At 39.0% G+C, this 27,286-nt stretch overlaps 1 protein-coding gene across 3 annotated transcripts in view; it reads right to left on the reverse strand.

The window, feature by feature from the left end:
- The window catches only part of LOC129248349 (glycerate kinase), a 79,917-nt gene extending 53,376 nt beyond the window's left edge, over positions 1 to 26,541 (reverse strand). Inside the window, exons 1-3 of one of the 3 annotated variants that reach the window (XR_008582612.1) lie at positions 25,275 to 26,541; positions 24,558 to 25,206; positions 24,211 to 24,487 (exon numbers count right to left, since the gene is read on the reverse strand). Coding sequence is in view for 1 of the 3 variants with exons in the window: in XM_054887870.1 (XP_054743845.1) it covers positions 24,871 to 25,206; positions 25,275 to 26,435 (1,497 nt within the window). In the remaining 2 variants the exon portion in view is untranslated. Of the gene's footprint in view, positions 1 to 24,210; positions 25,207 to 25,274 lie in introns of those variants that run through there. The other 2 variants (XR_008582613.1, XM_054887870.1) reach the window with 2 other exon arrangements.
- Between the last annotated feature and the right edge of the window lie 745 nt (positions 26,542 to 27,286).

The following is a 27,286-nucleotide window of genomic DNA, read 5'->3' on the forward strand; positions in this document are numbered from 1 at the left end:
ACATCAAACGGTTTTATGAGTAAGGCACCCAATCCAGACAGCAGGCGAGTGAGTGGAGAACTCCGAATGAACTAAGTCCAAAAAACCATGTCGTCTTGCAGTCAAAAAAGAAAGCAATGCTCACGGTTCTTAGGGAACAGTAACGTGCACCACGAATTTTTGGCAAAAAGTCAGACAATTAAAAAGAACTATTATTTGGATGTTATGAGACGTTTGTGTGAAGCAATTCGCCAAAAGAATAAACAGTGGGAAAACAGTGCCATCATTATCCGTGAATTTTTGACCAGAAACGAACACCATTCAACAGCCAACGAATCCACCTGATATGGCTCCCATTTTTTGATTTTTTCTGTTTATACCGGTAATGTTTCGAGAGCTGCATCAAACGCTGGCATAAGTGCCTTGCAATTGATGGGGAGTACTTTGAAGGTGGTAGTGTAGTTTTTGAGAAACAAACTTTTATTTTGAAAATTGTGAATATATTCTGGGAACCTTTAGATCAAGGTATATAGAAGTGACCCGGGTATGATTTGAAAGGCCTTTTGCTTCAAGAGTCAGCACAAATTAAAAATATAGTAAAATGTAAAAGGGGGTATATCTTCACAAAAGTAGCGCGCATAATTTCCGTTAATATAAACACCGATAAAACCATTAATTCACGATATACAGGGTGCGCCATCTTTATGTCGGTATGTAAACGCTGAATAACTTTTTCATTTACCAACCGATCGACTTCAACATACATGTTTTCGATACGAGAATTCAGTACAATTTCAACCATGGATCGCTTTTCACCGAAACAACGCGAAATCGCTCCGGACGACCATCGACGTCAACAGATGACCAACACGTCAATAAAGTGAAAAAATCGTCGGTTGACTGTTAAAGACCTTACTGATATGGTCGGAATATCAGAAGGATCTGTGAAAACCATTTTGAAATACCATTTGGGCCTACGAAAAGTCAAATCTCGTTTGGTACCGAAAACTCTCAATTTCTTGGAAAAAAGTCGTCGCGTTGATGTGTGTGAAACAATGCTTTCAGACTATCAGGACAAGCTCAAATGCATCATTACGGGAGATGAGACTTGAATTTATGCTTACGACCCTGAAACAACCGACCAATCAAGCTAATAGCGTGCTAAAGGCGAGGCCAGACCGAAAAGAGCACGTCAAAGTCGTTCAAAAATAAAGGTAATGACAGTTTTTTTCAATTCCGTATTCGCCTGATTTGGCTCCGTGTGACTTCTGGCTATTCCCAAAACTCAAGAGACCACTCCGGGGAACGCGTTTCGAGTCGATTGAAGAGATAAAAGCTGAATCGAAGAAGGTGCTGATGGCTATACCGGAAATGGACTATTTGGAATGTTTCGGCGATTGGAAAAATCGTTGGCATAAGTATATTTCATCGAGAGGGGATTATTTTGAACGGGATGAAATTGATTTACAAGAATAAATAAAGATTTTTCATTTTACAACCAAATTCACCTTACTTTTTGCTTACGGTAGTATATATCATTATTGCGTAGATTTTTTGTGCAATGGAAAAATAAATGCTCTCTAAAAGAAGAGGACAATCAATCACATCGCTAGTGATACCACAGATAAAGCACAATATTCCTTCTTGAATACTACAAATTGCAACGACTTTAAATTTACTAAGACACATCTTGCAACATACGAAGGCATTGGATCAACTCAATTAAGCGTTCTGAGAGCAAACATAATAACAACTTAATAAATTAACATAATATAATAAAACATAATAATAATATACAATAAAAATATAATAGTAATGCAAATAGCAATAACATAATTAATAACATATATATATGTATGTATATAATTGGCACGTACACCGTTTTTGGGTGTTTTTCCGAGCTCCTCCTCATTTTTGTGGCGTGATCTTGTTTCACAAATGGAGCGACCTACAGTTTCAAGCCGACTCCGAACGGCAGATATTTTTATGAGGAGCTTTTTCATGGCAGAAATACACTCGAAGGCGTGCCATTGCCTGCTGAAGGGCGACCGCTATCAGAAAAAACTTTTCCTGCATTTTGGTCTTTCACCGAGATTCCAACCAACGTTCGCTCTCTGAAATCCGAATGGTAGCTACGCCCCAACCCATTCGGCTACGGCGGCCGAATACTAACTTGGTAACATTAATATTCGAAATATAAATATTCCTAATTTGTCAAGCGAATGCTCTTTGGCTTCTTTAAATGCCAACTTTCATATTTTCGCTTATTAACAGCTCTTTTTTGATTCAACTCGAATTTTTATCACTTCCTACATCAGACCTGGAAATGCTAAAAATTAGACGGAATTAACCATGCCATTGAAACCATAAATAAATAATTGATAATTAACGCGTAAAAGTGCATTTTTATTCTCTAAGCTCAACCACGCCGCCAATTGCGTAGGCCCACAACGCCTACACACCCATACGCATTCCAGCATTCAAGCATTTCCGTTTCCGCACTTTGTGGAGCAAATGCACGCCTGGCCACGTCAAAGCAAGGCAACACTTACAGTACTGCGACAAAATATTCTAACGGCGAATATGAGAGCGATGACGTAGAGCAGCAGAAATGTCGACGAAGTTATGAAAAAAAAATGGAGTAATAAAATCTGGAAGCAATAAAATTAAAATAACTGTGCATACTTATGTACATTTATGCGTTTATTTTGCTACTAAAATAGTTTTATTTTAATTTTATGGCATTCCTCTCGGCTTTATATGAAATTATAATGATATGGCTGCAGCACAAGTTGCTGCTATTCTTGATGTTTTTAATGTTTCTCGTGGGGCACTTGGGTTTTGTTGCTTGGTTTTCACAATATGCTTATGCTTAATTGTTGCTGGCCTCTCGCTACTCGCTGCCTATGGTCAGAGTCTAAATTTAAATTATTATGAGACTCAAATTGTTAGAGTCCAATTGTTGCCGCGTCAATTTGTCTGCAGTGCGCATATGGGAAATTATTAGTATTTTCTTTTATTTCGTAGGCATCGTAGTAGGCGTGTGTGGCAGCCGGTGTAAGAAAGTCACGACCCCAGCAACGATGCGCTGTTAGTAGCGATTGTTGTATAGGCAGCAACCCCAATATGATTTTCACGCGCTCATTCGTTGGTCTGTGTCACTTACGTGTCACTCCTCCACATGGAAACAAACTGAATTATTAAGATAGTTGTGGTGTATTTTTAACTAGTCTTAGTCAACATGAAACCAAAAACCAACTGAGCCAAACGTTAAAACGAAGTCCGAATTAAAAAACAAAATTTAGCAATATATTTTTGGAATCGATCTTAGCATGTCTGTCCATCTGGCTGTTCCTAAGTAAACAATAAACAATAAGAAAGGTTCATTCAAATCTCACTTAAAACCAGTTTACGATAAGCAGCATCCCTCATTTCTATGTATCTAAGATCCTCGAAATTATCGAACACACCTCTACCTAGAATGAAAAGTATACATCCAACTAGAACACAATAAGATTTTGTAGTTGTCTGGCTATCAGTTAAAATCCATACATCATCTACCAGCGGAACGGTTTTGTTGATAGCCTTCAGTTCAGCTTGGACGGCATTGAAATAGTTGGAAGAACAAACTCTAACATAGAGCTTTAAGCCTTCTGTGTATAATTCTTTAAGCTCAACTCTACTAGCTGTATTCCTTTTTAAGTATTCCCTTGAGGATAGGAATCTTGTGTACGGTGTGATTAGAGGTGAGATCGGTTGTGCATAATTCCATCAGTATCCGCCCTTAACTATAAATTGCGCCTGAAAGAAAGTTGGCTCTGTAAAACAGTTGTGAAACCCATAATGGCATATCGTTCGGTGGAATTACTGTGGCTAAGCAACCGCCAGAAAAAGATATCCAGACCACTAGAACTTTAGCACTAGTGTTAGTGTTAAATTCTTTGCCTATAAATATTGCCAGCGAAATGCTGCGGAGTGATCCCCGGTGAACCAAGAGTTACAAAATATAGCCCTAGCTCGGAATACGACCTCGAGGAAATACCGAGAATCTGCAATTTTAACCGAACCAAGGCGGGCCTTCACTGTACACTTGGATGATGCTCCAGCTTTAGAGATTAAAGGCAAATTAATTCATTTACCGCTAAATCGAAATCAGATGGAGTTGCTAGAAGTGGTATATTTGGTCATGAAATTTCTATGAAATAAAAATTGTATCTTTACGAAGACTGTAGGGTACTCTAGTTAGTGATATCCACCATTACAGATACAATTGATTAACTGGTCACCAGTGTAAGATCTTTCACAGAGAATCTGACGCATTATACAGCTAGAACTCCAAACCAAACGTAATGGCTTTCAGAGCTTTATTCAGATATAAGGTTGTCAACTGGAACGCTTAACGAAAACGAAAGAAACATCGTAGCGTACTCGCCAAGACTACTTGGGATCAGCATTAATTTGGCATCAATGGATTTATTCACAGGGTTTTTAATGATCTACGTATAATGACTTGTGCGCGCGTGTGTGGCAAAATGCAAATGTCACGTTGATTTATTAATTAAGCGCGTTTGTGGCACTCGAGTGTCGGTAGTAGGTCTGCATGAATGGTTGGATGACTGCTGGACTGGTTGAATGCCTAAATGGTTGACCATACGCACATACCTACTGGCGCACATTTGCCACAGGCTAATTAAGTGTCATGTTGATGTTTGTAGTGATGCGTGGCACTCTGCGCCAAGTACATAAGCTTTAAATTAATTGACTTGTTCACTTCGCCGTTGTTCCTCAAGTGTGGACATTAAAATAATGTAGAAAATGTTTAATTACTGAAAGCAAAAAGAGTAACAGTGGCATGAATGAGACGAGCAGAGAGAATGCATAACTCTACCACAGTTTCACTTCTTTTCCATACATTTGGCTGTTTAATAATTGTCTTGCAGCAAATGATCAGATTGTAGTCCAAGCAATGATCCTCCAGACATAAAGACGCTTTTAACGACCAGCATGTGCAGAGTACAATAGTATATCCACATATATATATAAGTTTGTATGTAAGTACCTAAAATAGTACTTTGAAGTAAATAAAGCTGGAGGGATTAATGAGATCGGAAGTGTTGACCTTTCTGAGAATATTCACAGTTACATTGCCAAACAGCACAAAGTATAATAATTCGCATGTATCGGAAAAATTTGGCAAGAAATTTGATACAATTTCAAAATTTTTTTATTAATACTAGCGTACCCTCGCCCGCTTCGCTAGACGATAAATTCAATGATTTGCTGAAAGAGAATAAAATTAATACGAAACAAAGCAAATTCTTTGATACAATTTCATTCGAACTTTATTGTAACACTTTTTGGTAGACAACGTTTTTGGTTTTTTCATCTTTCGCGTGAATAATGACGATGGTTTGCCAACTCGTGAGCAAGCTACATACAATTGTCCATGAGAAAAAATTGGGTATTCTAAATTAATACCGCACATTTGTAGAGACTGTCCTTGCGCCTTATTAATTCTCATAGCGAAGGCAAGGCGAATAGGGAACTGCAAACGTTTGAAATCGAATGGTAAATCCGCCGGAATCAGTGGAATTCAGGGTATCAAAATGTCTTCTCCTTTGTACTTCCCTTTCAAAATTGTTGCTTCGATAACGTTACCCATTCGCTTCTTCACAGCGAGTCTGCTACCGTTGCAAGGTCGGGGCACATTACTATTGCGCAGCATAATAATCGGTGCTCCAATTTTTAATCGTAAATTATGAGGTGGTAAGCCTGGCAAATCGAGTGAGTTTAAGAATTCAGTTGGATAATTTACGACCTCATCTTGATCAGTAATAGTGTCCATTGACTTATACGCAACTATGTCACCAGGTATTTGATCTAAAATAGCTGAATTTATATCATTGACGTCCTTATTTTTCCCAGCTAAAATTGCTCTTTCGCTGAGTCAATCATGGTTTTTGTAATGTTGAACTATGTTTGGAAATACACTCTGTATCAATGCCTCTTTAGACTGTGCAAAAGTGCAGAAATTGTTAGGCAATGTTATCATTCCTGTTGTTTTTGAAAAAAGGTTATTTTTTTGGTTAAAAAGTGTTTTTTGAAGTTTTGAAAAACACTTCGCTCTAACAAATTTCTTCTCAGTTAATTGCTGAAAATTAAATATTTTGAAAAAACTATTTTTTTTTAATTTAACGTTTTTGAGAAAATTTTGTTCTTGAAAAAATTTCATACTTTTGTAAAAGTTTAAATTGATTTGTTAAAAAAGATTTTTTTCCGCTTTGAAAAACGCCCCCTCGAAAAAATGTATTCTCTATTAATAGTGGAATATGAAATGCTTTGAAAACACCATTTTTTTTTAAATTTTGTTTGGTTTTCAGAAAATTTTGTTTTGAAAAAATTTCATACCCTTAAAAAAGTTTTATTTTATTTTATTTGTTTAAAATTTTTGAAATTTTTTTTTTTGTAATTTTAGAAAAACACCTCTTCGAAGAAATTTCTTTTATCTTTTTGAGGAAAATTTGGTTTTGAAAAAATTTCATGCTTTCGAAATTTTTTTATTTTACTTTATTTCTTCAAAATTTTTGAAAACAATTTTTTTTATAATTTTCGAAAAACACCCCTTTGAAAAAATGTTTTCTATGTGTCATAGTGGTATTCCATTAACTTTTAGGATTAAAGTCAAATACTTACAAATATCTACGCTTTCACAAATAGCAACAATAATCAAATTTCCTCAAAACCAAAAAATTTACTTTTTTTCTAAAAAAATTCTAAACAAACAACGTAATAAATTTAGAATTTTGTGTTCACGAAAAAACAGTATTGTTTTTATTGTATTAACTGAAAACCAAAATGTTGCAAAAAATCAAAACAAAACTAAATTATTTTTTTGTGTTCATTTGGTCCATATGTTCCATAAAAAGTTGATATGGTAAATAATATGCAGGGTCTGATACACGCAAATTTCCATTGACCATTATAGTGACAAAATTATCGATCACCAATTCCAACAGGATTTCAAAATCAGAGTTGGAATGAGTTGTTGTGTGGTGTACTTCTGAAAAAATGAGAAATAAACAAAATAAATCTGAAAATTCGAATTCTAACTTTATCTTGTGTATGTTCTTATTACCTTTGAATTTTTCCAATGAAGCACCATTCATTTTAAATTTTCCAAGAATTTTTTTTATCATTTCGCGTTTCTTTCCTTTTTCATTCGATTCCAACATTTGTTCATAGCCGAAAACATCGTTTGCAAACGCATTCATTTCCATATAGAATTGGTCAAAGAAAGCATTGCTCAATTGAATTGAAACATTATTTTCATAAATACTTAGGACCTTAACTAATGCACCTTGGTACATACCTAACGCAGATATTCATCGCGACCTTGACATCGATACTATTGATGAAACAATACAAAGCGCTAGCAGAAGACACATAAATAGACTATTAACGCATACAAATCCTATGATGAGAAGACTACCAAATAAAGAAAAATCTACCCAAAGTGTCATTGTTTGTTAACCACTTATTTTTAAATAATATGTATATATTTCTTCTAAATGAGCTTGGGGGCATTGGCCCTTCAATATCACTCTCATTCCATCTTTTTGTAAATCAAATTACTTATTGTCTAACGACAGGTGTAATATTTTATGGAAGAAATAAAAAAAAAAAAAAAAAATTTTCATTCGAATCATTTGAAATTTCTGTATACAATACATTTCTGTATCACAATACAAATACAAAAAATTCAAAAAAAGTTGTACACATAAAATGAATGTCGATTCGAAACTTACTTTAATCTAACAATCGAGCAAGTTTTGTTTTGGACAATATTTTGATTTTTTCTTTTTTTTATATGAAGAAAATATTTAAAAGAAATTTTTTTTTGCTAAAAACCTTCCCCTAGTGGATCCCTATAATATGAAAAAAGAACGAATAAAATTGGCCTCGTATCGGCCCAAAAAAATGCGGACAAACGAACATCATTTCATTTTTATATATATAGATTAAAGATTAAAAAAACAAAAATTTTTAAATTTACTATTGGGTATGGGAATACGTTTCCGTCCTTTCTTAGGCAAAGTTACGAATTATTTAAACAATTAACTAATACAAGCAGTAATTGGCTCCGACAGCAAATCAGTCATTTAATCGATAATGAACACAATGAACAAGACGCACATAATCTCCTCCGGAGCAAATTATTAAAAAATAGCGACCGCATAAAACTTATGTGGGTTCCAAGCCATGCAGGCATAAGAGGGAACAATCTAGCAGACGAACAGGCTAAACTCGCTGGGAAAGAGCCACTAATAGCTTTCGACTATATTTCGAAAAAAGACGTATACAAATTTATATATCACAGGCACTATAATACACAAATGGTCAATTGGGGATCCTCTTCCCATCATTATATCGTAAATAATCCAAACAGGATAAAACCAAACTACCCATTAAATTGCCGTTTCAACGATATCAAATCATTTGTCCGCCTTCGTCTAAGGCACACAATCGCCACACATTCATACATTTTTAATGGTTCCAGCCCTCCATGCTGCCAATACTGTCATTCACCATCTTTAACGGTCTTCCACCTACTCGACGACTGCCCACATTTTGAACTAATCAGGACCTTCTACACTGTTAAGAACTACTTCCTCAGAAAATATATCAAAAATGTCAGAATTTCTATTTAAATCAGGATTGAAAAAATTGATTTGATGTTTGCTCCTCTAACATAGTTACTATATTTTTACCATAGTCTTAATTATCATAATTAAGTTTTCTAGTCTCCTTTTACATGTAAGACTTTTAAGCTAACTATCTGATACTTTTACATCAGCGAGCCGAAGGTCCTGGCAGCCAGTGCCCCTTTTTTACGTGTAAGAATAATTGTACAAGGTGGCGCAAAAGTAACGTTGCGATGTTTTTTGGCTGCAATTTAAAAAAAAAAGAAAAACTTTGAATCTTCTTGTGGATTATTTTTGTTTGGTCTTTTAATTTTTTTTTGCATCAAGTCGAGAATATGATGTCATGTAAATGGCCGCCACCATAGTTGATTGCCATTTGAGCCCTTTTTATGGCATTTTCCATCACTTTGGCCAAAACTTCGGGCGATAGGTCCTCACATTCTTGACTGATATTGTCTTTAAGAGCTGCAAGAGTCTGAGGCTTGTTGACATAAACCCGCGACTTCGAAAAGCCCCACAAAAAGAAGTCTGGAGCGGTCAAATCAGACGATCTTGCTGGCCAGTGCAAATCGCCAAATCGGGAGATTAGGCGCCCGGGAAATGCGTCCTTCAGCATATCAGTTGTGGCACATGCAGTGTGTGCCGTTGCACCGTCCTGTTGGAACCACATGTTTTCCAATCCCAATTTATCAAGTTGCGGCAAAAAGAACTCGTTGATCATTGCTCTGTAGCGCTCACCATTCACAGTAACCGTTTGGCCCGCGACGTGTTCAAAGAAAAAAGGTCCGATGACTCCTCCAGCGAAAACAGCACAGCATACAGTGACTTTGAGCGGGTGTAATGGCTCTTCGTGGGTTACACGCGGATTTTCAGTGCCCCAGAAGCGTAAATTTTGCTTATTTACGTACCCGGAGAGATGGAAATGGGCCTCATCACTCATGATTATTTTTGATGAAAAATCATCTGCTCCTTGGTGGTGATTAAGGATGGCTTGAGCGTATGCTAGACGCGATTGGCGGTCAGCAGCTAACAGCTGATGCACCGTCTGGACTTTGTATGGAAACATCTTCAAATCTTGTACCAAAATTCGTTGTAAAGACCGTCGACTGATACCCATTTGCGTGGCACGTCGTCTGGTCGATGTCGACGGCGCTTCCATGACATCCTCGGCTACAGCAGCAATATTCTCTGCAGAACGGCTACTCCGGAGTCTGCCACGCCTGGCAGCATCTCGTGTTGTGCCAGTCTCTTCGAGGCGAGCGGATAAACGTCGCAGTGTTTCACCAGTAGGTGTTGGATGGCGAGGAATCTGTAATACGTGGGGCACGGTGGAGCAAGATTTCCCAATTCAGTCCCTCTGAATATTTCTGAAGCGATTTAGCAACGTGTGGCCTGGCGTTGTCATGCAGCAAAATCAGTTTATCATGTCTACCGTCTTATTCCGGCCGCTTTTCTTTGAGAGCTCGATTCAACCGTATTAGCTGCAGTAGCTAACGATCGCCGGTAATGGTTTCAGACGGTTTAAGGAGATCATAGTAGATGACACCATCCTGATCTCACCAGATGCACAACATAACATTTGAAGCATGAATATTTTTTTCGCTGTCGATGGACCTGGTTCTCCTAGCAAGGCTCCAAAATGTTTGACGCTTAGGGTTATTATAATAGGCTCATATTTCATCATCAGTGACGGTGCGATGCAGAGAACCTTTTCATTTCTGTCGTTCAAGAAACATCTCACACGTCACCAAACGTCTCTCGATATCCCTCTCCTTCAATTAATGTGGCACCCAGTCAGCTGTTTTCTGAACCATTCCCATCGCGTGGAAACGTTTACCGACGGTTGATCTGTCAACATCCAACTCTTTAGACATATCATCAAGGGTTGGACATGCGTCTTCATCCAATAACACAGGCCTGCGAAATTTAACTTTTTTCAGTTTCTAGAATGGCTGTACTTGTTTCTTGTAGTTTTTTATGCGCTGAAAACGAATCTGACCTTCAAAATGCTCCATCACGTCAGGATTTTTGGTAAATGAAGCCTAAAAGGTCAAAAAATGGCCATTTTAGCCATTTTTGATAATTTTTTTTGGGATAGAAAATTTTTTTTTTCAATTTTCGACGAAAAGGTCGCATAGTACAACTCTTTAGCTTTAAAACCCATTTTTTTAAATTATTGTACGATTTTTTTAAAAAAAGTTATGACATTTTGAAATTAACAGTTTCAGTTACGCCAATAGACGTTATACCCAACGTCCGAAAGAGGATTCGGGCGTTTATTTGTGTTTACCGCCAATTTGAATGCAGTTTTGATAAATAAAATTTACCAACAAGCAGGATTACGGTTAGCCGAAATGAGGAAGAACTAGCCAGCCTTAGATTTTAAAAGAAGGCAACGATCCCAAGCCTCGAAGCCGAAGATGTATAGAGTGGCAACAGCAAAATGGGATTGAAATGTTGGATTGGCCTTCACAGTTTCCTGACGCCAACCCTATTGAAAATGTTTGGCCAATAGGTTAGGTTAGGTTAGGTTTGGCAGCCGCATCGCACATAGAGACAACGATGCCACTTAGACCACGAAATGGGTCCGTTGTGAAGCCGCGAGGGCTGAGCTACATTTCCCTCTCCATATTAAACCATCCTGAGCTTTTGACAAAGCGTAAAAGGTTGTTGATACCTAAAATGTATAGATTATCTATATTCGTTAAGAAGTAGGATTTTAAAAATCGGTTCCTGCTTCTGGCTAGAGCTGGGCATGTGCAAAAAAGGTGTTGAATTGTTTCCAACTCCTCCTCATTTCTGCAGCTACGACAGAAATCATGCGTGTAAACGCCTAATCTCCTTGCGTGATTTCCTATGAGACAATGTCCTGTGAGGGCCCCTACTAAGGTCCTGATTTGAAGTCTATTCAGTTTTATAATGCTCTTGGACAGACGTAAATTTAGCCTTGGCCATGTTTGCCTAGCAATTTCACAGGTGTTAGCGCTAATCCATCTTTGATTTGCAGAATTGATTAGTGCGTCCTTAATGAGAAGCTTACAAGTTGCGAGAGGTATCTCCATAAAATTACTTATGTCTGGCAAACAGGTACCTTCTCTTGCAAGTTGGTCGGCCCTACAGTTCCCTGGTATATCTCTGTGGCCTGGAACCCAGCACAAGATTATACGATATTGTTTGGCCATCTCGTTTAGAGATTGGCGACAACGTAAGACACTCCTTGATGTTGTTTGGAATGCATCCAGGGCTCGTAGGGCAGCTTGGCTGTCTGATAGAATGCAGATATCCGTTGATGATATTCTGTTTATCTTTAACCATTTTAAGGCTTCATGAATAGCGTTTATTTCCGCTTGAAAAACACTACAGTGATCCGGTAGTTTAAAGGATTCACTAATAGAAAGCTCTTCGCAAAATAACCCTGATCCTACACCGGTATCCATTTTAGACCCGTCCGTGTAGATCTTAACGGGTGTGTTGGGTGTTGGATCTTCTTCCAACCATTCCAGTCTAGAAGGGATTTTCATTAGGAAATTCCTTTCGAAGCAGAGAATGGGAGGATGATAATCGCAGTCACTGGGTATATCCGTGTAGGAGTCTAAGATGGTCGAATGTCCCTGTGTGACAGTCTTCCATTGTGAGCTCGCTTTGAGCCTTACAGCGGAGCAGGCCGCTAAGTATTTGCAGAAGAGATCTAGGGGTGGCAGATGTAGTATGATATCCAAGGCCATGGATGGCGTGGTTTTCATGACGCCACATATTGCTAATTCCGCTGATCTCTGCACCTTATTCAATAAATTAGAATAAGTTTTTTTCTGCATAGCACACCACCAGACAACATTTCCATATAGAAGAATGGGTCTGACGATAGCAGTGTAGAGCCAATGAGCAACCTTAGGTTTAATTCCCCAGGTCTTACCTAAAGCTCTCTTACAGGCATAAAAAGCTAGGTTCGCTTTCCTGACTCTTTCTAAGATTTTTGACTTCCAAGTCAGCTTCCTATCTATGATTAGTCCCAAGTACTTGGTTTCTTCCGAAATCACAAGAGCTTCCCCCTTGAGCATAATTGGACTTAGTTGAGGGATTTTGTGTTTCCTAGTGAACAATATAAGTTGTGTTTTGTCTGGGTTGACTCCTAGACCACACTTTCCTGCCCACCTAGAAAGTATTTCTAGAGCATTTTGTATTAGGTCTCTTAATGTAGATACAAATTTACCAGAGACAGCAATGACAACATCATCGGCGTAAGCTATCACCTTACAGCCCACCGATTCCAGTATTAACAGAAGTTTATTTACAACTGCGTTCCATAGAAACGGTGAGAGGACTCCGCCTTGCGGTGTACCTCTACTTACCAATCTCCTGAGCACCGATTCTCCTAGTTCCGCTTCAATGATTCTGCTATTTAGCATTTTGCCAATGAAGCCTACCAAGCCCGGTTCTACCCCAAGATCAGTGAGTGCTGCAGTAATTGCCCCCCCTTCGACATTGTTAAAGGCCCCTTCAATATCAAGGAAAGCGGCTAAAGTAAATTCCTGTTTGTTTAGTGAACTCTCTGCCGTGTAGATAAGGTTATGTAGAGCCGTCTCTACCGATTTCCCTTTCGTGTAGGCATGTTGTGACGTAGAGATAAGATTTCTATCTATAGTTAGGCTTAAGTGAAATTCTATCAACCTCTCCAAAGTTTTCAATAGAAAGGAAGAAAGAGATATCGGTCTTAAGTCTTTTGGATGGGTATGTGAGTTTTTACCCGCTTTTGGGAGGAAAACAATTTTGACTTGTCTCCACTTAAGAGGTATATGAACGTAGAGAAAGCAACCTTTGAATATTGCTAGCAGCCAGTGTGCTAGATATCCGGCGGTCTTTTGCAGTTCCACTGGGTAAATGCCATCTGGACCCGGTGATTTAAAGGGTTTGAAACTTTCAATCGCCCATAAGAGCCGATCCTCAGATATAGCATCTATTCTGACTTCACGGCAGTGTACTGTATTTTCCATATCATGCCCAGTAATGTCTGAGCAGCCTGGAAAATGAGTGTCGAGTAAAAGTTCTAAGGACTCTTTACTGGTTGTAGTGAACGTACCATCACTTTTCTGTAGCAGTTCCCAATTTTGAGGACTTCCCGCTAAGATCTTACGAAGTCTGGAGGTCTCAGTTGCCCCCTCAACCTCTTCACAAAAGGATTTCCAAGATTGCCTTTGGGCCTTCCTGATTTCCTTCTTGTAGATTTTCAGAGCATCTTTATAATCTTTCCAATCTTCTGCGAGACGTGTTTTCTTTGCCTTATTAAAAGCACTTCTGCTTGTTTTTTGAAGCTTGCCTAGTTCAACCGTCCACCACTTAGGCTTGGGTTTACCCCTCAGTCTTCTTAAGGGACAGGCTTCCGCTAAGGCAGCATTCATGTTGTAGGTAATTTTGTGCACCAAATTTTCTAGTCCTTCTATGCTTTGCGGTACCACTGATGGACATGTTCCTAGGGTAACCCCGATACAATCTATATACCTTTCCCAGTCTGTTTTCCTGATGTTTCTACCAGGCTTAGGTTTCGGTAGATTTTTGCTAACCTCAAACGAGATATATCTATGATCAGAGAAGGAATGTTCTTCCAAAACTTCCCAGTTCCTTATTCTGTCAATAACGGAGTCAAAAGCAAAAGTAGCGTCTAACACTTCCTGTCTATTACTAATGACAAAAGTAGGTTTATTACCTTTATTGCAAATCTGTAGTTTAGTACCTATCAGATAATCAAAAAGACACTCACCTCTAGCGTTAGTATCAGTGCTGCCCCATATCTCGTGGTGCGCATTTACATCCGCACCAATAATTAGCTTTGCGCCAAGCTTCTGCGCCTGCGCTACCAGATATTTGAATATTAATCTCGGTAGCTCCTCGTGGTCATGTGCGAGGTAACAGGAAGATAGCCACATCCGTTCATTTCCCGACTCCAGGCTGATGGTCAATTGATCGGTGTCGCTGTAATTAGAGAGCATGAAAGCATTTATCCCTTTTCTTATTAGTACGCACGCTCTAGGATTACCTTTGTTGCGAGCATACATCAGTTTATATTGTTGAGTCCTTAGTCCGCACACAAGTCCATGTGATACCCATGGTTCTTGAATCAGGACAATATGATGTCCACCTTTGGCCAGGTGGACTATGAGGTTGGCGGACGCAACCTTTGAGTGGTGAAGATTAATTTGAAGGACCCGTAACATCATGGTTACTGGGCTTCCTCTCCACCACCGTTTTGTTGGGCTCATCTGAATCTGACGCCAGTAGCTCTTCCTCATCAGTGAGAGTAGTATCGAGTACTCTATCTAACAAGGAAGAGATACTGCCGTCAGCAGATGCCTTTCTTAGCGCTGTAGCCGTATTAGGACCGGAGCCAGATTCCGCCGTGGGGGCTGTCTCAGCTCCAACCGGGTCCTTTAAATTAGACGTCTTGTCTTTGTTATAGACCCTCAGTGTTATGGACGAGAATCCATAGCTTACTACACCGTCAGATCGCGCCAGTGCGTCCACGGAGTCCTTGCAGACTACGAAGGTAGCGCTTCGGTACTCACCTTTGGGATCGTCCAGCTTTGTGACCTTCCACGACGATGTAGGAAGCTCCGGATTACATACCCGAAGCATTTCAAGGATCCTTTGAGGGTCCGATGGCTCCGCTGGTAACCAGGCCCTAGCTCTTGGTAAACTGGGGATGTCATCCCTTGAAATTACCTCGAGTTTAGACCCAGGCCATACTTCGCCGATCCTTGAAATCGCTATTTTATATAGATCAGTTGATCTCTGATCGGCACAGGCGATAAGTTTCACGTGGCTCTGATGCCATCCATTATCGCGACAGAAAGGAGCAGGACCAGGATTCTCCTTCAGAATTTGGAAGAAAACGCTTGAGAGCCTGGCTTCCACTTTCTTCCAGTTGTCAGGCGAAATAGTGCCGTCAGGGTTGCTTTTGTCAACCACCGCCCATATTTGTTGGCCTCTGACAGCTTCGCTGTATGTGGCTGGAGAAGTCTTGGTGTTTCGGGGCTTCTTCAACGTGCTGGGGTTGCTGGGTGGGTCGTCCGACAACTGACGTTTTGGGTTCGGTTCAGAACCCCGAGGGGGCTCCTCCGTTACCCTTGTCGCCCAGCTGAAAGAGTGGAAGTGATGGAATGATGGGAGTTTAGGATTGACAGGGGATCTTCGTCGGTACGGTGATCTTCATACGGTGATTGGATGGCCCCCAATTTTGCCGTAAAGCGGATGGATGGCTAGCCAATCCTCATATGAAGCTTCCCTCTTAGTTCGTGTTGGGTTGGTCCCCATGATATGGGGGTCAAACCACCACTTAAGCCTCATCCCCGCGGCAAGGAGACCAACATGATGAGGATGTTTGGCCAATAGTTATGCAAAAACTCAAAAGAAAACCAATATGGACAGTGAAACAGTCAGCAACACGAAGTCGGCTGGTTTGGAACCAATTACCCCCACCACTTATGCAGAAATTAACACAAATTATGACTCGGCGATATGAAGGCATTATAGCTAATTTATTGAATGTTTTGCATATAATGCAGGTTTTTCGAATCTAATTTTAATAGACCGACTGTAACTGCAGATATAGTAATTTTTTAAAAATAAATAAATAATTGGCGCGCACACTTCTTTTAGGTGTTTGGCCGAGCTTATTCTCCTATTTGTAATGTGTGTCTCGATGTTGTTCCACAAATGAAGGGGCCCACACTTTTAAGCAGACTCCGAAAAGCAAATGGTTTTTGTGAGACGCTTTGTCATGGCAGAAATACACTCGGAGGTTTGGCATTGCCTGCCGCGGTGCGACCGAACGCACTGCGGATGGTAGTCACGCACTAACCAACACGCCTATGGTGGCCGCCATAGTGATTTTTAGTCATACGTTATTTTGGCAATAACAGCTCCTTCTCATGGAACGGTTGGATGGGCTATATTGACAGTATCATAGCTCGAAATGGACAAAGAATTTTCTCAAAAAATACTCGTATCTGACGAAGCGCTTTTTTATCTCGGCTTTGTTAACCAGGGTCGGCTGATTTGTTCGCGACTTAAATGAAGTGGGGTTAAATACACTGAAGTTAATTAAAAATCCTTCATAATGACATGTAGGAGGGTCGGGTGATAAGTTCTTCATTAATGAAAGAGAAGTAAGATAAAGTACAATTTTCATTATGCCACTAAGAAATTTTTCTTTGATTTAATGGTTTTCAACAACCGTCTTCATCTCATTACCGTTTGAAAATTTTCGAGCCTTGACTCAATGACTGTCATTAATTTTAAGTCGTCCCTCAAAACCCGAGCGATATCAGCGGGCGCGCAGTCTTGCACAGAGATAGCACTTCGCGTGCCTACTTGCCACATCTCTTTTACATATATCACGTGCCTCACCCAATAATTTAGCGCTCCACCTTGGCCACTCAATAATTTAACAAAATTATTCGCTATCCCAGCAAATTTTAGCCATTATCATCTATGCGGGCTGACTTTGAATTTCTATAGCGACACTTTCGCCCTTTTTATTCTCTTCATCAACTCTTGCTTGGGCTCCCAATCATACTGCCAATCCAGGTTTCCGTTTCAACGATCACAATACAGTTGTAAGTTTTACCTAAATTACTCTGACACAGCTTCAAAATACCTTACAACTCTCTTAGCCTCGTTGCTAGTCGGACGGTGTGAGCATTCACGAGTACTCACTTTTTTATATACAAAAAGTTCATAAAGTTCAATTTTACTTTTATATATATACAGGTATATGGCGTTTGGCCGAGCTCCTCCTCCTATTTGTGGCGTGCGTCTTGATGTTGTTGCACAAATGGAGGGACGTACAATTTCAAGCCGACTCCCACCGGCAGATATTTTTATGAGGAACTTTTTCATGGCAGAAATACACTCGGAGGTTTGCCATTGCCTGCCGAGGGGCAATTTAAAATTTGTTTGTTTGCTTTTCATTTGAAAAGACACAGAAAGTTTTAGTTTCCAATCCAATCCGATTTAAGTCACATAATAATGAGTTTAAGCGACAAATGTCCAGTCTGGGGATTATTATTATTTTTTTGTTTCTTTTTTTGTATAGCATCGATTTGTGGATCTAGTAGGTATTCAATAGCAGAAACAAGTTAAATCAAGAAAAAATGTATGCCACCAATTAAAATTAATACAGCAAATAACAACCCAATAATTTATGGTTATTTTTTAAGCTTTTTGGTGCCAGCATATTTATGTACATCTATGTAGTATGTACATATGCACATAAGCGCATGACTACACGCACACAAATGTGTATACATATATACCTTAATTGCCAGCAATATGCACATAAATAAGCATGCATACCAACAGGCGCTTCACCCAGTCATTCAGTCCTCAAACTCAATGTGGTGGGAGACATCAATTAATGAATCTAATAAATTATGTGGCAATAATATTCGAATGCAGCAACAAAGAGTGTTGTAAAAAAGCAGTAAAAACAACAAAGAAGTGATGTGTAGACAATGATCAATGAACAATGAACGAACAAGCGCCGAGCAGACACACATTCGTACCATACCCAGTGGGCGACTGTAAAAAGACGATAGTCACCACAAGTGCGACAACTTGTCTGCACACTAAGTCTGATATGCAGCCCAGTTGGTCAGGCAGACACTTTATGCGCAATTTTGCTGTCTTATATTCAAGGTGGTGCAAAATTATCACCCAATATTGTTTTCAGATAAATTTTTTACTAAAAAAAATGATTTTGAGTGATGGAGATCTATATTTTAATCTTTGCGCACTCAATTGCTTATTGCATTATGCAGATCCATAAGTAAAAAGACTCTCATCTGGTTGTCCACAGCTGTTTCCAAACCGGTCTTTTATGTAACATGGTTGCATGGTTGACTAAATCTCATAGAAAATTGTATCAAAAAGTCTAAAAAGTTACATCAAAATTCAGATATTTCTCAATAAAAAACATTAATATATTTAGCTGAGAAATATAATAAAAAAATTTGTTATTGTAAATTTTCCAAGTCAAAGATATTATTTTATATTTTTTTATCGATATTTTATTGTTTTAAAAACAAAAAAATTTACCAAAAAAATTCTAATTTAGCATAGCAACTCGCCAATACGCTCAAGTAAAAAGACGAAGCACTAACACCATCACACGCTTGACAACCTATCAAACTCAGACCAAGGGTGCCTGTCAAAACATAGGGAGAAGGAGAGTGTTTTTACCTGTTTTTACTCTCAGGAATTGTAAATGTCTTTTTTAAGAAGTGTAGAATTATGATTTGAAAAAAGTGCACAATTGTTAGGAAAATTATATTATTTATGATCCGTAGATCACCTGATTTGACAGCTGAGAATGGCAAACTGTGTTGACATTTCTGTTCAGTACAAAGCTTATGAAAGCCAGAACAAAGCTTGTGAATTGTGGAAATTTACCTTGTAAAACAAACCTGTTCATAGGCGGTATCATCGGTCCTTATTTCTTTCGAAATGCGGAAAGAACTGCTGTTACGGTGAATGGCGAGCGCTATCGAGCCAAGCTGACTGAATTTTTGTTTCCAAAAATTAATCAGCTAAACATCGACATCATTTGGTCCAAAGAAGATGGCGCAATGTGCCATACAGCGCGCTTAATAATCGATTTATTGCAATGTTGAAGCCAGCATTGACGTCATACAGCCAGATTTATTGAAAAAAGTTGTCAAAAATTGGACTGATCAATTGGTATGGGCCATATCATATTCAAAAAATAAATGCCTGAAAATGAATTTATCTACCAGATTATAATTTAAAAAATACAATATTTCTCTTTTATATTATCATTATTAATTATTTTATATCACATTATATTATTCTCGAGCACTTAAAAAAGCACCAGATAGATAACGATTAATGCGCTTGATTTACAAGACTGCAAAAGCGCTCGTCTTTTTCTCGTAAACTAGCGACTTCCAGTACCACAACAACACTGAATATTCCGATATTTTCTAGCTAATGCCAACGTCCTACAGAACCCAAAGTGCTTCCAAGTCATGCTTACGAATTTCATTGCAAAGAAAATAAGGAAAATATTTCTCAAATGTTGTTTTTTAAAACTAATTAAAGAAAATAAACAAGCCTTTGTTCCAACAAATTAACTTAACCTTAAAAAAGTCGGAAAAATTCTGGATGCAGTCGCTAAGTAATGAGAATTATTTAAGAGCTCTCAAAATAATAGTGCCTCGGTACATCAGACGCATAGATCGAGTACATACATACAAACATTCATACTAGTACATGCACACATATGCATGAATGAGCAGTTTGTGTTTTATAAGCACATTTCAACAAATTCAATTGAACTTTGCTTTAGTTGATTTGTCACTTATTTGCATTCAAAGAGGAGCTTCATTGTGTGGTGTCGATTCGATGTAGGGCGAACAAATTGAACTTATGAATGTTTGTACGTACAAGAATATTCGAATTTGTGACATGCCATTGGACTGCCTGTTGTGTGGACACTTTGCTGTAATTTTTTCTATAGAAGTGCCAATGATTCAACGCCGGCGCAATTATCTTTTTCCAAGTTTGACACTAATTGCCATTTGAGGAATTTCACTTATTCAAATGTGAGGCAAACATTTTGCAAATGCGCACACTTAATACATACATACATACATACATACATAAGTATAAAAAAGTAAGTAAATTAAAAGTAAAAAACAAAAAATAGAACAGAAGTAAAGGCTCCTCAGTCCAATTCTGTTTGTCTGCTACGGGTACTAAGAAATTGATGATGATTCAAGGTTGTGATGAATTAATTAAAACTTTATGTGAATTCATAACAAGCGATTACGCGTACCCTGTAGAGAAACCCTGAGTGAATGAAACTTGTTCAGAACTAGTGCGATTTCACCAACTTGCAAATAGTGACATATCCGTCAGGATATGACATAAAGAGCAAGACGTGGTGTGGTAACTATGGCTTCAGTAGCTGAAAGTTGATGTGATTTTTTTCAAATTCAATTTCAGTTTTTTTTCCTAAAAGTACATGGGTGACAAATGATTTAAGAATTAAATAGTATATCCATGAATGCAGAGGTTCGTTTCAATCAAATGAATCATTCATTTTTGAACAAGAAATGCGATCGCTTGCAGGAAGCCCGATTGAGCCGACGCCCTCACATTGAAGATTTCGAGATTGTTGAAAAATATGTACTTATATGTAAAACCTTTTCCGGGAGATATATGTATATTAGGCCGGGTCGATTTGTGGGGAGGCAAAAAAATCGCCCATTGCTCTGTGAAAATCATATTCTAGGGATCAAAATAAGAAACTTTGCCGAAGGAACCATACCTCTAAAACGAATTCTGATGTCCCCCAATTTGGGTCGAACTTTTTAGTTTCTTTTCTCATGTAAAGGCCAAAAATGGTGATATTTTGAAATGATTGTATGGGGAACCCCCAGGGAAGTTCCAGGCGGTGTGCCACTGGCATGGGTGGATCGGCCGTCCAAAGTTAGTGGGGGTCGGTCATACATTTGGACTCGATTGGAGCACTCTAAATGGGTCAAAGTGGGATTTTTCGTTCGACCCAAATTGGGGGACAGTCAGAATTCGTTTTAGAGGTATGGTTTCTTCGGCAAAGTTTCTTATTTTGATCCCTAGAATGCGATTTTCACAGAGCAATGAGCGATTTTTAAATCGACCCGCCCTATTATATTATATATAATTGGCGCTTATACCATTTTGGGTGTTTGGCCGAGCTCTTCCTCGTATTTGTGGTGTGCGTCTTAATGTTGTTCCTTAAATGAAGGGACCGACAGTTTTAAGCCGACTCCGAACGGCAGATATTTGTATGAGAAGCTTTGTCATGGCAGAAATACACTCGGAGGTTGGCCATTGGATGCCGAGGAGCAACCGCTATTAGGAAAAAATGTTTCTTCATTTTGGTGTTTCACACAGTTTCGAACCAACGTTCTCTCCGAATTCCGAATGGTAGTCACGCACCAACCCCTTCGACTACGGGGTCCGCCTATCCGGGAGATACACATACGTTTGAAAAAGAGAATCGCAAACTAGTTTTTGAATCGATGTAGGCTGGCAGCGCTAAATTTATATCGGTTCGCTGCTTTCTGGCGTCGGTTGGCGATACTGAATGCTGCCACGTTATGCCGCACTTGATCTGCTCAACGTAAGTTAGGCATTCTTCATCGTACACTAGTGGGTTCCCTCTCGAAGATCTCCCGTACCGGAGTACTTTCGTTGCTCCTCGAGACTTGACCAAGTCAGCGCAGCCATTGTATTTTAATATACTTCACTATGTCCACATTTCGGTATAGTTCATACAGCTCACAGTTCCATCGAATACGGAACTCTTTCCCGCCTACGCGAAGAGGACCAAAGATTTTTCGGAAAATTTTGCCACCATCGTCCAAGTTTAAATGTCTTATACAAATACGGGAATAACTAGACTTTTGTTCAGCGTTATTTCCGTTTTTCGAGAGAAGGCTCTACTTCTCAATTGCCTACTGAGCCCAAAGTAACACCTGTTGGCAAGAGTTATCATTCATTTAATCTCGAGGCTGACGTCGTTCTGGGTGTTAACTTAGTACATAAGTAAACAAAGTCCTACACCACTTCAAATTTACGGTTTCCAACAGTGAAGTGTTGTCCAAGACGCGAGGATTCTTTGTATGTTGTCAGCAGGTATTTTGTACCCACTATTTCTGCTTGCTTCTCCAGACTGGAGTACGCTGAACATAAGGCGCAGTGGTTCAACCACACGAAAAGGAATCGACTTGTCTAAAGCCTCGTTTGGTATCGGACGGCTTACCATAGCGCTCAGTATAAGTATAAGTTTTGCAGGGATGCCAAAGTGAGTCATCACGTACGTATATACTTATATTTATGTATACTTATTATAAAATAAAGTATGTGTACCATTTGTGGTGTGCGTATTGATGCTGCTCCACAAATGAAGGTACTTACAAATTTATGCCGACTCCGAATGGCGATTGGTTTTTTTATGAGGAATTTTTTAATGGCAGAAATACGCTCGAATGTTTGCCACTGCCTGCCGAGAGGCGCCCGCTATTAGAAACAACTTTTTATATAATTTTGGTCTTTCGTACCCGGGGTTTCGAGCGGTCACTGCCTTGCATTTATTACTCGAATCACTTGCTGGTGATGACACTTTCGGCCATTATTATGACCTTGACTCGTAGCAAGAGCCTATGCAGTTGCGCAAAAAATATGCAGAACCGTCTAAGTAATACAGTTCACAATGTGAAAATCTGCTCAAAGGTTGTTTTTGAATTTCAGAACCTGGTTTATATAGAAAAATGTGTAAATTTTACGAAAGAATACTACGATACACTTAAAAAAGACTAAAGGAGACAGAAAATAGACCCGAAGTGTGCCTTTTCGCGTGCCAAGACGTTTGTTCACAAGAGACAAGATACGGCCCCCATTCAGACTTAGCCCCCATTCCCATTAAACAGGCCTACGAGAGTTAGTTACGGTAGTGAGTATTTTTTCACATTAAAGTGGTCCATTAGGGAGGTGGAAATTGAAATATGGTGGGTAAATACTAGAACGAGGTACTTGAGGTCAATGAATTTTAGAACAAAAAAAATGTCCTCCTTGGTAAATAGGCATTGATATGTGGTATACATCTGTAAGATCCGATTTCAAATGCCGAAATTTGGCAGCTTAAAGAAAATGTTGTACGTTCGTACGATTTACCATGTGCGATGAGCTAAATTTATGCATGTAGATATATTTTTTATAATATTTATATTTGTTTATAAGTGAAAATCTATATATTTCTATTTTACTTCAAGTCTACTTTTATTAGGAGTATATGAAATTTTTCTGAACCTACCTTTAAGTGTCCATGATGATACGATCCCATCAACTAGTTCTTGGTTACCGGAGTGATCCGAATTTATATTCGTCAGAAGACTTATGAGAAATGTTTCCCAGCAACAACAATTTAGTCAGAGAAAATCAAAAGGCAAAATAAGTTTTGAACCAGCCAGCATATAGACAGGTCATAAATGGCATTAGTCGGCAATCCCTTACCACCTTCTTGAGCTCCTGCCTCCTGAATGCCGTCATCGCTTGATAAACTGCTACAACAACCTTCAAACATAAAACTAGGCTAGACCCTGACGATGGAGACATCGGAGAAATGGACCTCACATATGCCCTACGTAGTCTTGGCAACAACAAAAGTGCTTTGAACCAATTCAAAAGAGACTGCACGACTTTCACAATTTAATTGGCCTCCAATTAGGATGACGAATAAAGAGAAAATTTGCAGTTAAAGTGCTGGATTAATAGGAATGTATGGGAATATAGGTATACGGATTCGTATTCGATCGAGAGCTAACACTCTAGTAACAAAGAGTATCTGAAACTTCTTCGAAAGGCCTCGGCTACTAGGACTAGACACTAAAATTTAACACTCGTATTTTTTTCTTTTGTAAACAAATAATATCATTTCTTTAATAGTTTATACATACATATAATTGGCGGGTACACACTTTTTGGGTGTTTGGCCGAGCTCATCCTCCTATTTGTGACGTGCGTCTTCATGTTGTTCCACAAATGGAGGCACCTACAGTTTCAAGCCGACTCCGAACGGAAAATATTTTTTACGAGGAACTTTTTCAACAATCGGCTTTACATTATCGGAGCTACGCAGATTTATTTATGGCCAAGACTGTCATTTCAGCAGCATTCGAAAAATATTCACCAATAACGTGCAAAAAGGGGGCTCTCTCGACTGTTAAATATTTGTTATTGTTCCGAGGCTTGCACAAGTACGAACAGAAGACAGATTGGCAATTAACTCTCAACCTAAAAAAAGTCACAAATACTTACTGTTGTTCCCACGACACTCGGTTCTACGTTAGCGGCACGAATCCGATTTATATCCAGACAAAGACTGTCACTCCAACAGCATTCCCCCTACATGTATGGAGAATAATTATGCTGCTATAACAACACCACTTCTTATATTATAGTAGATGAACAGTCTATACAAATAAATGCAATCACAACAGTAAATACAGCTGACTATACCGCAATTCTACGATTTAAAATATAAATATTTTTTACATATATATGACATACTTATGTATGTACATTTAACCCTTTACCATTAAAGTACTTTTTTTTTACTTTTATGCAAATTCTAGAGTATTAACATCAATTGCAAATCCATGACGTTAGTGCCCGTATGACCCGTCAGCACGTGATATTCACCACCATTTAAATTTTTATAAAAGTTGTATGAATTACTATTTTGCAAATATGTTTGCACGTTGTTTAAATTCATTGAGGTATCCTTTAGAAAATCACGTATCACTATATCACAACCAATAGCACCGGCAGCTGGTGTCGGACCATCAATGCCGTCCGTGCCAGCGCTAAGAAAGATGATGTTTTCCATGTCTGCATGCTCATACAATGTAAGGGCTAAACGTAAAGCCAATTCCTGATTGCGACCGCCCAAACCGCTACCGGTGACCTGCAGTATGGAAATGAATGATTAGTAATCCATCAAAATCATGAATGCTTCAAAATATCAATATATACCTTAACTGTCGGTTCACCTGCCAATATCAGAAGCAACGGTTTCTGGGTTCGCTCACACAGGAGTAATGTTTTCAGGAAATGTTCGAAGATGCGGGTATCGAAGGGAAAGCGATTTTTCAACTCAAGCTCGTCAAGTGTGCCCTTGCGGAAATTGCAAATGTTATGTAAAAAGTCTTTGTACTGACTAACAAGTTGTTGCACTTCACCCTCAACCGTGGTGCTGGCAACGAAAGGATTGTAGCCACATTGTAGCGCCTCTTGCACCGCACATGCTGTTGCAACGCGATTGTCGCCCACAATATAAATAGAATTGTTTCGACCTGGCATCATTTGTATTTTCGCTTTTGGCTGTTCCACCAAAGCCTTTATATGCTCGGACAAATCAGTCCACAATTCATATTTTTCCAAGACTTCCTTTGCTGTATGACGTTTTGAAATCACGCCACAAGTGGGTCCGCTGGCTATAATGTCAACCGGATCACCTACTACATCGCTTATCACAAAAGATATAACCCCAAATGCATTACGTGCCGCTGCTGCCAAGCCTCCGCCTTTGATGTCAGACAAAGCAATACGCACCACATTCATTTCGTCAATGCTTGCGCCACAATTGGCCAAACGACGCACCAATTGCATTTTTTCAGGTAGTGTTAAAGGCGGACGCGGTAGCGGTAGTAATGCTGAGCCACCGCCTGATATGAGCACAAAGAGTATATCATTTTCAGTCATACTCGCCGCAAGTGCTTTGATGCGTCGAGCAGCCTCGAATGCGTGTTCATCGGGCTGATTATTAGGTGCGCCTTCTATAACTTCAATAATTGAGTTTGGTGACAGCTGCATTTCGGGCACATCTTCAAATTGTTGCCTTGTACCTACTGGTATGCTCAGTATACCACTCACTAATCGCTTTTCAAGCGACTTCTCCAGCTGAACTACCATGCCGAGCACGGCCTTGCCGAAACCGACTACATGGCAGTGTTTACGCGTAATATCCAATGTTTTACCCTGTATCTGTATACTTAAGCAACGACCATCTTCATTTGCCTGCGGCCGCAAAGCATACTGGTTCGCTTCGCTGAGCAATTGTGCCGGACGAACAGATTCCACCGAACGTTGAAAGATGTGGCGTAGATTTTGGATATGCTGCAGTTTAGTTGACATAACTTTAAGCTCTGAGCCAAAGTGAAAAACATTCACTATTAAGGGTTCTTATCAGCATTCAACTGCCGGTAGTTGGTCAGATAAGAATTTATAAGTAAACAGCAGCTGAGCGCGTTAACAGCTGATGCAGTCCAACAAAAACGTCAATCATCACTGTCACTGTATTCAAGCAAGAGGATAACTCGCACCTAGATGGCACTGGCAAGTGTTTCAAATAATACCAACGAAAATGGGTAAGTAAATAACATACGATGTCTGGCGACATCTACGCGCGAGGTTTTCTAAACCAGAGAATGTTAATGGAATGACCAGAGAATGTTAATGCAATCAGAGAATGTTAACGGAATGAGAAGGAGCAAATGTTACCAGAGAATGTTAATGGAATGTTAATGTTCAAAAGTAACAAAATAGTAAAAAAATAAGCAGTTGCAGAAATAAACGCACCGCCTATTTTTCCTCACCACATGTTTGACTCGATATCAATTCCCGGCGCCCACTTTTTTTTAATAATTTTCTTTTTTATTAGTTTTTTTTTTAATGCGATTGAAAAAATATTTATGTAATAAATTTTACATATTCGCTTATTATTTCAAAAATACGAAAATAGTAAAAATTTAATTGGTTTAATGTCGAGGTGAGAAATGTGTTGTGTGTTGAGGTGAAAGATGTGTGGTGTTTTCAATCTTTGTCTGGGCAAAACTGAGTGTGGTGTCTATAAAGTCGATGTTTTAAGATCCCTTACTACAAATGTTTCAAATCTCAATTGTACTAAAAAAAGTTAACAGTAACATTTGCTCCTTTTCATTCCATTAACTTTTTCTGCCGAAAGCTAAATATCTAAGCCTAGCGAC

Source organism: Anastrepha obliqua, chromosome 5 (genome assembly GCF_027943255.1).
Source record: "Anastrepha obliqua isolate idAnaObli1 chromosome 5, idAnaObli1_1.0, whole genome shotgun sequence".
In the NCBI taxonomy this organism is placed as follows: domain Eukaryota; kingdom Metazoa; phylum Arthropoda; class Insecta; order Diptera; family Tephritidae; genus Anastrepha; species Anastrepha obliqua.